General features: G+C 41.0%; 1 protein-coding gene across 1 annotated transcript in view; it reads right to left on the bottom strand.

Moving 5' to 3' along the window:
- GABRB1 (gamma-aminobutyric acid type A receptor subunit beta1) overlaps positions 1-13277 on the bottom strand; it is a gene marked incomplete at both ends in the record, with an annotated part of 124541 nt that overhangs the window by 26015 nt on the left and 85249 nt on the right. Inside the window, one exon of the mRNA XM_084266964.1 lies at positions 4939-5021. Within this exon, the coding sequence (XP_084123090.1) occupies positions 4939-5021 (83 nt within the window). The remainder of the gene's footprint in view (positions 1-4938; positions 5022-13277) is intronic.

Raw genomic sequence — 13277 nt, 5'->3', positions numbered from 1 at the left:
CCTTAAATTACTCACTGGTAAGTATTATTAAGGAACAATTCTTAGCACTTCAGATTTTCAGGGATTGTCTTTGGCTAATTTCCACAGCATCCCTCTGAGGGGTAATGACTCACGCCGCCTTTCTGCTCGTAAGTGGTGTTGTGTTCATCTGCTCTTTGAGTAGCTTAAGAACATTTCATCTGCGGGACTGCCTGGTTCCTCTGGAGCGTGCTCCTTCTGCAGCAGGAGCTAAGTGTCCCTTAAAAATGCTGGGCAGCTCAAGAGAGGGCTGGGATGTGTGTGTCACAGTGTTGATGTGCTCTGGCACTGCTACAGAGCTGTGCAGCCGTTGGGGATGCACTGAGAAGCACGGAGTTTTTATAGGGGCAAATGGGTCTCCAGCTTGGTCCAGAGGTAGGGAAGCACCCTGGGACTGCTCATACATGTTCCTCTTAATTTCTGAGCTCATTTACAGTGTCTCTGATGATCAGATGTAATTTAAGGGTGGGGCCATCCACTTGAAGAAACAAGCAGACAGGGAAGATTCTCAGTTAGTGTGAGTTATGGTGGTTTAATTGATAAAAATGGAGCTGTGCCATGTTTTACCAGCTGAATATCAGAGGTGTTACACCTACACCAGATTGCATGCTGCTGAGAGCTACTGGATTTAGGGCTATTAGTATTGCACAGATGTATGCATCCCTACAGGTCTTTTTGCTGCCTGTGTGTTTAGTTTCATTAATTAGTTTCATTAATTGTTTTCTTTCGGCATGCAGCAAGCCTGCATGATTACTGGCAGCACCTAGGGTAAAAAATGCTGTTAAGAAACGAAGTTCGGATTGAAAGAAGGTCAATGTATCTGCTGTTACATTCCTGCAGGAGCCACCAAGACTGAAGGTAGCAGCAGAAGAAAGTCAGTGGCAATGGCAACTTTGAGCCCATTTCCTCAAAGAAGTGATTATTGTTCAGTGATGGCTTCCACAAACTGTATTGCTCAGGAACCTGGAGCCACGTGGGTTAAATCACATAGCTGAACATGACCTAAAGCTATGGGGAAAGTGCTTTTGAGATAGTCTGACAGTGCACGTAGCACACAGTATCTGTCTAGCAGCAAGAGATGCTGCTCACTGTTACACAAGCAGTTCCAGGATTGTTTAGTGATTACAGCACCACCTTCCCTGGCCCTTTTATTTAAGAAGCAGTTCTGCCCTGGGGTTCATCTAGTTTCTGCCTCTCCCAGAACTGAGGAGGGTAAGCCTTTCTTTCAAACTGTTTTGGATATTTTTTTTTTTAATGAAGAAAATCTTAGGAATTTGATTTTCATTCTAGTTCTGTGAAGATTTGTATAGTGGCACAACAGAAAGCTGAAGCACAACACAGGAGCTGGAAGGAGAAGGTGGTAGGAATCTCACATTCTGTCATGGAAGAAAATGTCATGTGACTCAATGTATGTGGTATTAAAAGTGAGGCAGTGGTTGCAGTTATCACCTCTTTATTCACCTTCTCCAGCCTGACCCCTGGTAGCTGTCAAGGAGGTTAATGGGTACTAAGTGCTGAGTACTCAGGACAACTGCCTTACTTGTACTCAGGTGCCTAAGAGAGAAGTAGGCAACTTGGTCTTTGGAACAATGTTCTTCTGCCAGGTACATGAACAAGAACTTTGAAGAGAACTTTCAAGAAATGCAGAGGAGAAAAACTGTGATGCAGTAGGTAGAGAATTGTCAAAGATGCTGGTGCTCCTTACACATCTGCTACCTGTGGGCTTTCAGTAGTAGGTTAGAACGATTGTGTTTTTGGAAAGTCACTCAGCTGTTAGGAGAAATGATCTAAATACTTATGAGAAGTAATGGACCCTGCCATTTTGGCCTGTTGGCAAATAGAGAATAAAGATTTTGTGGATTTTTTTGGATCAGCTCAAAAAAGTATTAACAAATCAACATAGATATATTTAGAGACATGAAGTATTTATAGCAAGTGTTTAAAAGGTCTGAAAAGCAGTTTTCTTTTGGGAATGTGTGACTGGCTACATGAGCGATGTGGTATTCCCTCATCCCTGCTTGTGTTAGCATTTTAATTGCTTATTCTATCTGATTCTAATTTTTTTTCTTGATGAGGTCTCAGTGGTAGTATCTCAGTTCTTTCTTACTAAGAATTCACGCTTACAATGCTTTGGCTGTATGAAAGCTTGTGAATAAAAGGTATGAGCCAGTCAAGTGTCATCCTGGCTTCATTCTTTGGGCTGCTAGCTGATCAATACTCATGTACTTCGATCAACTTTAGTCATGGTTGGGCTGGAGACTTCAAATCAATTTTCTCCCAGCAGATAAATTCAGGTCTGAATTCAGTATGACGCCAACTTCAGTATGAAGTTGCCCATTTTGATTGGTGTGGTACTGTACATAGACCTGTGTCCTCTGCTGATCAGGTAGAAGAGTTACTGAATTGCTGTGTTATGTGCTTTATTTTGAAAATCAAGATATGACTTGTTCTCCAAACATCACCATTACACACCCTGTTACGTTTAGGCCAGAAGATGAGCAAAGCAGCAGGAAGCAACATCAAGAAAAGTGTTTTGTGCCAAAAAAGGCAGGGAATTGTGAAGCCCAAGGATGGGTATGACAACCATGCAGCGTAACAAGCAGCTCTGTAGGTCCCATTAAGTGGTGGGAAGTTGCAGCTGCCTACTGCCTCTGCTACACAGGGATGAGAAGAAAATGGCTTGGCGTGTGTTTGTACACAGGGGCGTGGGTTTGCAGTGCTTCAGGCAGCTCAGGGTAATGTAGATACTGACAGGCTGACTGGAAGCAGATGTAGCAGTAAAGTTAATGCACGGTCATCTAACACAACTGGGCCCAGCTTGCCATGCTGCTGTGTCTGTTGAGGGGCTATAATATAGTATAGCATAACCAGTATATGCTTCCAGAGACTTCCCTGTATGTGCTGAACAGTGAGCAGGGACTGAGTTATTGTGGTGACTCGGGACTGCAGGTATTGAGGTGTTTCACTGGGAACATTGACACCCACTGTCTCGCTGCTTGTCTTTGTGAGATATCTACCTGCAGTGCCAGACCATTAGTATCTTAAAAATAAAACCCATCATTTTTGAATCCCTAAAGAAATAAATGAGAAGGTTCTTTTCAGACAGTGCTCTCTAATAAAAATAACTTTCATTAAGCCTACTGTGAGTGTTCACTTGATTGAAATCTTTTGCTGGAGGAATAAAAGGTTTGTTGTTCTCAAACTGGCAAGCATTTCTAAAATCACTATAAAATGGCATTCCAGGAAAAGAAGCAAAGCAAATAGTTTCGTGGGGAAACATTTCACTTACCAAACAATTTAAAATCTAAATGAGAAGCTGCACCTCCACTGATTTACATCAAGGCTGATACCGATTATGCGCTTACATAGAAACAAAATACTTCATTACTGAGAGTAATTTTGAAGGTATGAACCCATTTCAAATAAGGAATCTTTCTGGTGCCATTAATTAGAAATTATAAATAAGTCTAAACATTGGACTGAGAGCCCATCTTGTGTCTCATCACTTCTGTGACTGCATGCTTTCGTCAGCGCCTGACATGCGCCAGCTCATTTACGTATACACAATTGAGGAAAAGGCCTGCGGGTCAGAATAGAGTGAAATCTTTCCCAGTGATGTTTTGTAAGGCTAAAAGCAATTTTGGTTTTGCTTTAGACTTATTTATATTTGTTTTACAATGCTATTGACGGTTTTATACAGGAATATTATTGTTTTGAAACTGTGGAAACCTTTTTATTTGTCAAATCTAAGCAACTGCAGACTAATAGCAACCTTTTGACATTTGATGCTGTGAGCTTTTGGGGAATTCAACCTGTTTTCAGTCCACAGCAAAATCTTACATCATGAGTTTCTGCAGAACGAAAACTGCACTTCCTGGACTTCTGAGAACTTTTATTTAGTTCTTTGAATGGGATGTGTAAAAAAATTGAAAATATCCCTTCTGTTGATGACATAGGTATTAGGAAATTATTTTGGCTAATCCTGGATCAGTTTGTTTCTCAGTTTATTTAACACTTCAAACTATCCATCAAAGCAGAGGTTCAAATACTAAAATTATTCTTTCTCTTCAGAATACTGAACCAAAACACTTTATTTGGGGAAACCTGTTAATCATTTCTAGAACTTCCTACTTTAGAGAGAAGCATTATTGAAAGAAAACAAATTGCTCAACAATAACAGTGCAACAGTTGTAATGTGAGAAAGGGAAATTCTTAGGATAACTGCTGTGTTGTTTTGTCTGGGATGCTATGAAGTCTTAACCAGTTTGTTTAGACAGATTGCTCTGTGGGCAGTGGCAGAGCTGGCCTGACCAACAACAGAATAAGAATTCTTCTCAAAAACACTGATAGGCATTTCTCTCGCAGCTACTGTCATAAAAGATATAAAGACTATATTAAGGTAAAAAATGTGCAAATCCATGCCTTGATCTTATGCTCATGGAAGACAATGGGAAAGCTCTCATTAACTTTGGTGCTGAAGGATTGAGTTGTTTTCTTTTATAACCTCCAAGTGTTTTGGTAAGAGTAATCGATCCATCCTCCCACCACCACGTGGGACAGATGTTAATCTTGATGTTAGCGATGAATGCACTGAGGTGGAGTAATTAATTCAGGTTCTGCAGTGATTAGGCACTACAGGTGGACAGGATTTGGTTGCTGTCCTCTGATCTAGTCATCAAGAAATACTCATCTCCTTTCCTCGAGAATGTGTTTTGAAAGATACCTTACAAGCTTGGATGAAGGAATAGTGTGAATTTAAGCAAATTTTGGCTTACATATTATAGAAATACATTGGGAATGTTCATTGTGCGAGGTCACAGGACACAGTGTTTGAACAACTTGCTCCCGTTTCACGTAACTCGTGAATGCCTTTCAATGCACAACTGTCATCTGGCCAACCCTCTCCCTCCAGTAACTTACAACTTTCAATTTCTAGTGTGCAGTTTTGTTCATCCAGAGGATATCTGCGTAGATCCATCATGCAAGCAGCTGTTGTTGTGATCCTGTAAGAGGAGGGTGAGAAAAATAAAGAGGTTTCAAATGACATTTTACTTGCTTGAGAAGGCATTTTCTGTAGTGGCTCTTCTGTTCACTTAAATACAGAATGGTTATGCACACAGATTCCTGGCACATGGGCTTTACACAGCTAGTAAAGCATCATTAAATAATTTATACAGCACAATATACTGATTAGAGTATAAAGCATCAGAGCATATATCGAATATCATAAAGCAGGATTTTGACTGAAAATTTCACATGCCAAAGTGTGCAGCATTTTGAAGAACATTTAATGAGATTTCTGCTTGGACATCTTATTTTTAATGTTCTTAATTCAGACATCTTGAAATTGTTTTGCAAATTGTTTTATTTATAACTTGTACTGCCAGTAGCTTTTTCTTTTGTTATTATTTTGTTGTCACCTGCTGTTTTAATTTTGTCTGATAGGTATGTGCATTTTCATCCATGCTGTGAACATATTGGTAATATCTGATTCACTATTTTGATGGTTGCATAATCAGTCTATCATTAAATATGATAATTGAATAGCACATCTTAAAAATGGCATGATGTAATAAAACACCTGTAAAATATTGTATGGTGGTTACATAATGAAGAGTGAGAGTAGCTATATGCAGGCTGGAGCTTCCAGATCTTTGCTTCTTCTAGAGGACATGTGAGTCAGTATTTGATTCCTGAAGGTATTCTCCATATCCTAAGCATTTTTGAAAGGAAGTTCCTCTCCTTTTGTTAGACCATAAATCACAGTGCATCTAAACAAATTCTTGCTGATGAGTGTCGGGGTAGGTTAAGTGACTGTGTGAGGATAGGGGACAATTATAGCTTCTTTTAAAAATCTCTTTAGGAAAGATTCTCATAATGGTGCTTTCCAATTCACAAAAGCAAGTTAGCACTTGCACATGTTTTTTTCCAGGATAGATGGGTTATTAAATGCTTATAAAACTTCCGAAGTTGTGAAATGGACAAACTTATCTTGTAATGTTATTGGTCTCTCCCTATCTCTAACAATTCCTGCCTGAGAAAGGCAGATAATGTCTTTTCTTGATCTGGATTTTGTCCTGTTGTTCCAGTTCCATGTTAATTAATGCCACAGGAGCACATCTGGAGATTTTACTTTTGATGTGCTGAAAGTCAAGCACACTTACATGCTGTACTGGGGTGATAATTCTTCCTGTCACAGAACTGATAGAATTAAAAGAAAATTTAAAAAGCCACATGCTTCATTACTGTGACATGCTTCAAATTATCCTAAGTCTATAAAACCCATCTGTCTACCTGTGTATAAGGACCAGAGTCTATAATAAGAAACAGTCCATGAACTACTCCAGAATACTGTGTAAAGTACCACAGAAATGGCATATTTATGCTATTCCTCAGGCTAAGTTTTGTCACAATGTAGCTTGCAGTAGTAAATAATGCAGCTATTGTATACCTGAGATTGAAATATTCCACATCATATTTTTTTCTTGGCATTGTAACTCTGATAATTCTTTGCTCAGCTGTATTGTCTTCTCACTATTCAGACACAGTTCTGGGCAGTTTTTGGTGTGTCTGCTCATGACTACAATCCCAGAACAAAAATGAATGCATGTGTTACTAAGATACTGCTCTGCCTATTGAGGGTGGGGTCTGGAAGTAAATGTTTGGATAGTGCAGAAGAAAGATAGTAAACTCTTAGTATCTGCAAGTAATCCAAATCTGCCTGGCCTCTCTACTGGTAACTTCTCATCTTCATCCTTGTTAAATCATTCTTCGTCTCTATGTTACAATCAGAGGTAAACCAGAAACACTCAAGCTATGTTCTCTGCTTCCCTCAGCTCTGTTTTGCATTCCCTATACGGTCTGCAAGGCAGTCCCTGAACTTTTGGGTCAGGCTCCATACTTTGGGGCAAGTCATCTCCCGGAGCGGTCCAAGGAGGTGGTGGGGAGCAGCTCTCCCCTGTTGTGACCCTTTTAACCCCTTGGCAGCAGTGCTGAATGCTGCTGCAGCTTGGGATAGCAAGGGGCAGGTTCCAGGGAAGGGGGGGTGACAGGGTTTTTGCTGAAGCTTGCAGAGAGGAAAGCCACACCACCGGGACAGGAAGGATAACTGGACACTATTGCCAAGCAGGTAGGGGAGGCTGTCTGTCAAGTAGCTTGAAGCCTGTGGCTTCCAGCAGCAGGAGAATGGATCCCACTTCACCTGTAGACCAACAGTTTTGGAAGTGGTATGGTGCCCTGGGCAGGGGAGATGATAAGCAGCAGCTGCCCAAGGATTGTAAAGGCATGTAGTGATGGGATGAGGGGCAATGGTTTTAAACTGGAACAGGGTAGGTTTAGATTAGACATTAGGAAGAAGTTTTTCACTGTGAGGGTGGTGAGACACTACAATTGGTTGCCTAGAGAGGTGGTGGAGATATTCAAGGTCAGGCTTGATGAAGCTCTGAGCAACCTGATCTAGTAAAGATGTCCCTGCTCACTGCAGGGGGGTTGGACTACATGACCTTTAAAGGTCCCTTCCAACCTATGGTTCTATGATGATTCTATGATTTGACAGTGCCAGCTGAGGCTGAACTGTGACTGGGTAAAACAGGTGGTAGCTACTGGAACCACCTCCCTGAAGGGGATGGAGGCATCAACTTGCCACAGCAATGTGCTGTCTCCTAAAGCTGGAGGTGCTTAAACTTTGCTGTGAGTCTCAGGCTTCCTTAAAAACAGCTGCTTATAATTGCAATAGGAGTGCTTCAGGATCCAGCAAGCTTCATTACCTGTAGTTCAGAAATCTACTTCTCAAGGTTTCCTTCTCCCTCCATTCCTGATAGATCTCAGCTGTCTAAAACTTGTAATGGCAGTGTGCTTTGGACAACCAAAAAACTTGTTTAAGGAGATAAAATAAACCCAAATGCAGCTGTAAGTAATCACTGTCTCCATTAAAACACATCAATTATTATTATAAATAGAGTAGTATCCCAAATCTGTTACTGGCTGCACTTTCTCAGTGGAGAGAATAACTGATGGCTTGCACACACACCAGAAGCTTAAAAATGAAGACACTCGAATGCAGAATGCAAGGGTGTAATGGCAGGAAGGGGGAGGCAATAGTCTGAAGATAGGGTAAAGCTGAAATAAATCTGTGTTCAAGAGGATTAGTCCTGAAAATCCCTGGGCACAAGCAGTTTGTGGTAATGGTGGAATGTCATGAGGCTCTGTGAAAGTTTAAGTGGAGGACTAATCCTACACTTGAAGCAGAGCTATTTATCTCTCACAGTAAGACCTGCTACTTGTAGGCTCTCCATTCTTAAAGTATGTTTGAGGTTATGTATTTTTCTGGTGGCAGAGCTAATTTATTTTGCTTTACAGTGTCTTTTACCCTACTATCTTTACATTCTTTAGATTCTTTTGAATATAAATGATAAAGGTGGGATTATGCAAAGATGACAAGCAGTTAGGTGGAGATGTATCATTATATGCTTCTTAATTTCATTCATGTCAATGAAGTCTGAATTGCTAAAAGGGAAGATAAATACTGCTTTCAAAAAAGTAAACAACTGGTTTATTTGTTGGTTACAGTGTTTTGGGGATTTTTTGTTTTTTTTTTCAAGTTATCTAATCCACTGCTTTTATTTTCATAGAATCATAGCATGGTTTGGGCTGGAAGGGACCTTAAATATCATCAAGTTCCAACCCTCCCTATCATGGGCAGGGACACCTCTCACTAGACAAGGCTGCTCAAGGCTCCATCCAACCTGGCCTTGAACACCTCCAGGGAGGGGGCAGCCACCACTTCCCTGGGCACCCTTCTCCAGTGCCTCACCACCCTCATAGTGAAGAACTTTCTCCTAATATCCAGTCTAAATCGCCTTCCAATTTAAGACCATTCCCCTTTGTCCTATCACTCCATGCCCTTCTAAAAGGTCCCTCCCCAGCTTTCCTGTAGCCCCTTCAGGTACTGGAAGGTCACTATAAGTTCTCCACAGAGCCTTCTCTTCTCCAGGCTGAACAACCCCAACTCCCTCAGCCTGTCTCCATAGGAAAGATGCTCCAGCCCTCGGATCATCTTTGTGGCCCTCCTCTGGATCCATTCCAACAGCTCTATGTCCTGCTTATGTTGGGGACTTCAGAACCGGGCATAGTACTTGAAGTGGAGTCTCACAAAAGCAGAGTAGAGGGGCAGAATCACCCCCCTTGACCTGCTGGTCATGCTCCTTTTGATGCAGCCCAGGATATGGTTAGCCTTCTGGGCTGTGAGTGCACATTGTCAGCTCATGTCAGGCTTCTCATTCACTAGTACCTCCAAGTCCTTCTCTACAGGGTTGCTCTCTATCACATCACCACCCAGCCTGTATTGATGACAAGGATTTCCCTGACCCAGGTGCAGGACCTTGCATTTTTCCTTGTTGAACCTCATGAGGTTCACATAGACCCACTTCTCCAGCTTGTCCAGGTTCCTCTGAATGACATCTGGTCCTTCTGGCATGTCAACTGCACCACTCTGCTTGGTATCATCTGCAAAGCTGCCGATGATGTACTCAACCTCACCATCTATGTCATTGATGAAAATATTAAATAAAACCAGTCCCAGTACAGACCCCTGAGGGACACCATTTGTCACAGATCTCCATGTGGACATTGAGCCATTGATAACTACTCTCTGGATGCAACCATCCAACCAATTCCTTATTCTCCAAACAGTCCAATCATCAGATCTATATCTCTCCAGTTTAGAGAGAAGGATGTTGTGGGGGACCATGTCAAAGGCTTTACAGAAGTCCAGATTGGTTCCATCCATTGCTTTTCCTGTGTCCACTGATGTGGTCACTCCATCATAGAAAGCCACTAGGTTGGTCAGGCAGGATTTACCCTTGGTGAAGCCAAGAGGTGACTCCATGTTCCTACTATATAATCAAGTTATTTTTTGCCAAAAATATAATTATATTAAGGAAAACACCTATGTCCAGTATTTGCAGCACTGACTTCCTTAAGCAGTCCTTTCGGATGTTTCTGGCTGATAGAGAAACAAACAATAAAGCTTCGTATTTTTGGGTTAAGTCATCAGAGAGAACTAAAGTATATTCAGAGTGAACATGGGAAGTAGAGTTATGGCTCAGTACTAAGAGCATTTAATCAATATGCTGTCAAAAACCTGTTCCTTGGTTCTCAAAACAGAAGCAATATTTAAGACAGCAATGACAACTAAATGTGAAGATGATCAGAGCTAAACAATGCAAATTCTGTTGTGAAGTGTTTCCTCTGTTTGGAAGACAGGTATCAAATTTTAATATGCTCTTTTTCTAGTCAACAGAGTGTAAATTATAAATGTATATGAAAATATGAACTCAGACTTGTGGGGTTTTTTTCTCCTTAAAAACAAAATAAAATCTTCATATCAAATAAAGAATACCCACGGTTCTCATTTATCACTGCAGAGCTGGGACTCTAGTGCATGCTGGAAATAGGCTTTTATATCCCAGGTAAAATGTTGCTTTTATTAAATCAGTGTTAATTTAACTTCAGTGGTATCAGGGAACTTAATTCTATAGCCTCTGTTTGACATCAGAATCCGGTCCCATATCCCTGGTATTATTAGCCTAATTTTTCAGAACCAGGAAAAGTCTTCATGTTTAAGATTTAATGAGATGTCTTATAGGCAGAGTTATTGAAGGAATAAAAGAAAAACTGTACATTTAATCTGCAATTTTTTTCTTCGTCCATGCCACATACAAGGCTTACAGCTGTCACACCCACTGACAGTAAACTTCCAAGCAAAGCCTGAGTGCTTGTCCCTGTTAGAAAATGTCAGCTCTAAACCTGCAAAGATGCTCAACTTCTAGTGCTTGGTAGAGCCTACGTACAGAAGGTACGTTTGAGCAATGGCATTATTTGGGCTGGTATCATATGTTTTATACAGTGTAGTGTGTACTTTGGAAATCTGTGTTCAATAGTCTGTATTTCTTGTCTCATCAAATTATGTTAAAAGATAAGTTACATCTGTTAGGAAGGTTGGGAAGGGCCAATAGGTAACTAAATAATGACGTTTTCACAGTTCTTATTGTTGAGGGAAAATTGGAACACTGGGTCCTGAGAAAGACGCAGTAAAAGATTTAGATACTTAATTTTAGATATGAGTACATTAGCATGTGGAAAACTTATTTGTTTTTTAGATTGGAAAATGATTAAAATTTGGCTAATCATATCCACTCCCCCCAAAATCAGTAGGAAATACATCTTTGACTCTAGGGAAACAGTCTGTCATCTGCTAGGCCACTGCCATAGACTACATACCTTGAGGTAACACTCAAGTTTATAAGGAAAGCTTTTCTATGGACTTAGGTTAGCAAGTGCAGCATATATTTCCTTTTAATCTTGCTTGGAGAAACAGTGGAGTGGCATAGGCATGAAAAAATAAAAGGTATCTTGAGGGAGATAGGTACAGGGAAAGCTGTACTCTGCTAAGAATGGGGTCTAGCATGAGAAGGCCTCAACAACCTTTATTACATCAGGTAAAGTGACCTGTTCTACTTAAGTCACACCAAGAAAGGCCAGGAAAAATGTGACAGACTATGGGCTTTCTACTGTGTTTTATTGACACCCCAAACTGGTAAGTGCTTGATTTGCCTCTCCTTCATCTTAGGGGTTTTTTTCTTTGTTGAGGAAAACATTAAAAAATGAATGAAATGTAGCACACCTTTCTGAAAAGGTTTATTTTTATCCACATGCACGTAAGCATATGCATATATAGGTGTGTAAATAAAGATGCTATTTATATTTTGGATTAAGCAGAGGGATGGGGATTTAACACACTGCAGATAAATAAACATTAGGTCAATTCTTTTTTCCAAGATATTATTAGGACTTTGCTGTAATTAGTCAGAACTGCCCAGCCAGCCAGTGGTGCTACAGCAATCAGTCACCGTATCCTGTAGTGCAGCCAGCTTCTGGCTGTGCAAGTGCCAACCTGTTTTTATCCAATACTCAAGCTCGTCTCCAGAAGCCACTTCTTCCACCACATGTGGACAATGGCTGTGTGGAAAGGCATCTCAGGGACAAACTTCATGTTCTGGCTATGGCTCCCGCTGATCTCCAGCACTATTGCTTCCTCTTCTCCTGCAACCATGTTCTTTTCTTCCCAACCTGCCCCTTTGGTTGCCCACACTGAATCTAGAGTGCAATGCAAGCAGCTCAGCAGTCAGGCTGGTAACCTGAGGTATCAAGGTGATAAGTAACTGGGGCAATAATGTCTTGAGCTAGAAAAGGACACATGATCAAATTCTGCAATGCCTTTCAAGGGCTGAAATGTTTTTAAGATGAAAAATGCTGCAGTGGTCAGGGAAAAAAATACTGCTGAAAAAAATCAGAATGATGAACTATAATAGTACCACTGGCTGGTGCTGTAGTACAGTAACAGACTGGGATTCATGCCGAGACCTGGAAGACTCATTCTGAGTTCATTGCATATCCCTGTGTACCCTGTAAGATTCCTGAGACTGAATGCACTTCTCAAGTGTAGAGGAGGAATGTTTGGCTTTCTCTGAGATATGAATACAAATGTCTGTTTCCAAGCAAAAGACAGGCATGAAAAGTTAATCTACAGGGTGTCAAATCAATCAACTGCATTGGCTTGAAATAAGAATGTTAAGAAGAAAACCAAAACCTTAATAAAAACATTACTGTCCCTGCTACTCCTTCTGTTCATGTATATTCTCTTCAGAAGCAAGCTTCTACTCCCCAAGCAAGTCCCAGCCTGCTTGGACTGCTGTGCTGCTCCCCTGAAACACTCCTTACCCCATTCCTTTTTTCCCTCAGTCATACCAGTTTAACAGTGTCCCACCCAGATAAAGCAGGTTTTGCCCAAGTTCGTAATTTTCTTGTTAGGTTGGTTTAACCCAGATCAATTAATCAGCTGGGCTCACTGCTGGACCCCAAAGGTGGTGAAATGGCACCCTCTCTGATGAGAGTACTGATGATGAGAAAATGATGAAGGTAGTGCTGGCACACAACACATTTTGCCAAGTATTTCCACTGTCAGCACCAGCTGATATGTACACACCACTGAACTGCTGGTAAGCTGCTTGAGCTTTGGCTTTGTGCCTACAAAGCTATGTGGTCAATGGTCTCTTTTACACTTAATAAAAACCATGAGTATCTTGGTGGTGAAGGGGAGGTAAAGCAAGAAGCCAGAAATCATCTTAAGCTCTTTCCTAGTCATCCACAATCATCCACCATTACTCAGTGCTGGGATAAGATCATGGGCTATATAGACC

Source organism: Gallinula chloropus, assembly GCF_964237585.1.
Source record: "Gallinula chloropus genome assembly, chromosome: 7".
Classification (NCBI taxonomy): Eukaryota; Metazoa; Chordata; class Aves; order Gruiformes; family Rallidae; genus Gallinula; species Gallinula chloropus.
This window is presented reverse-complemented; position numbering and strand designations above follow the sequence as displayed.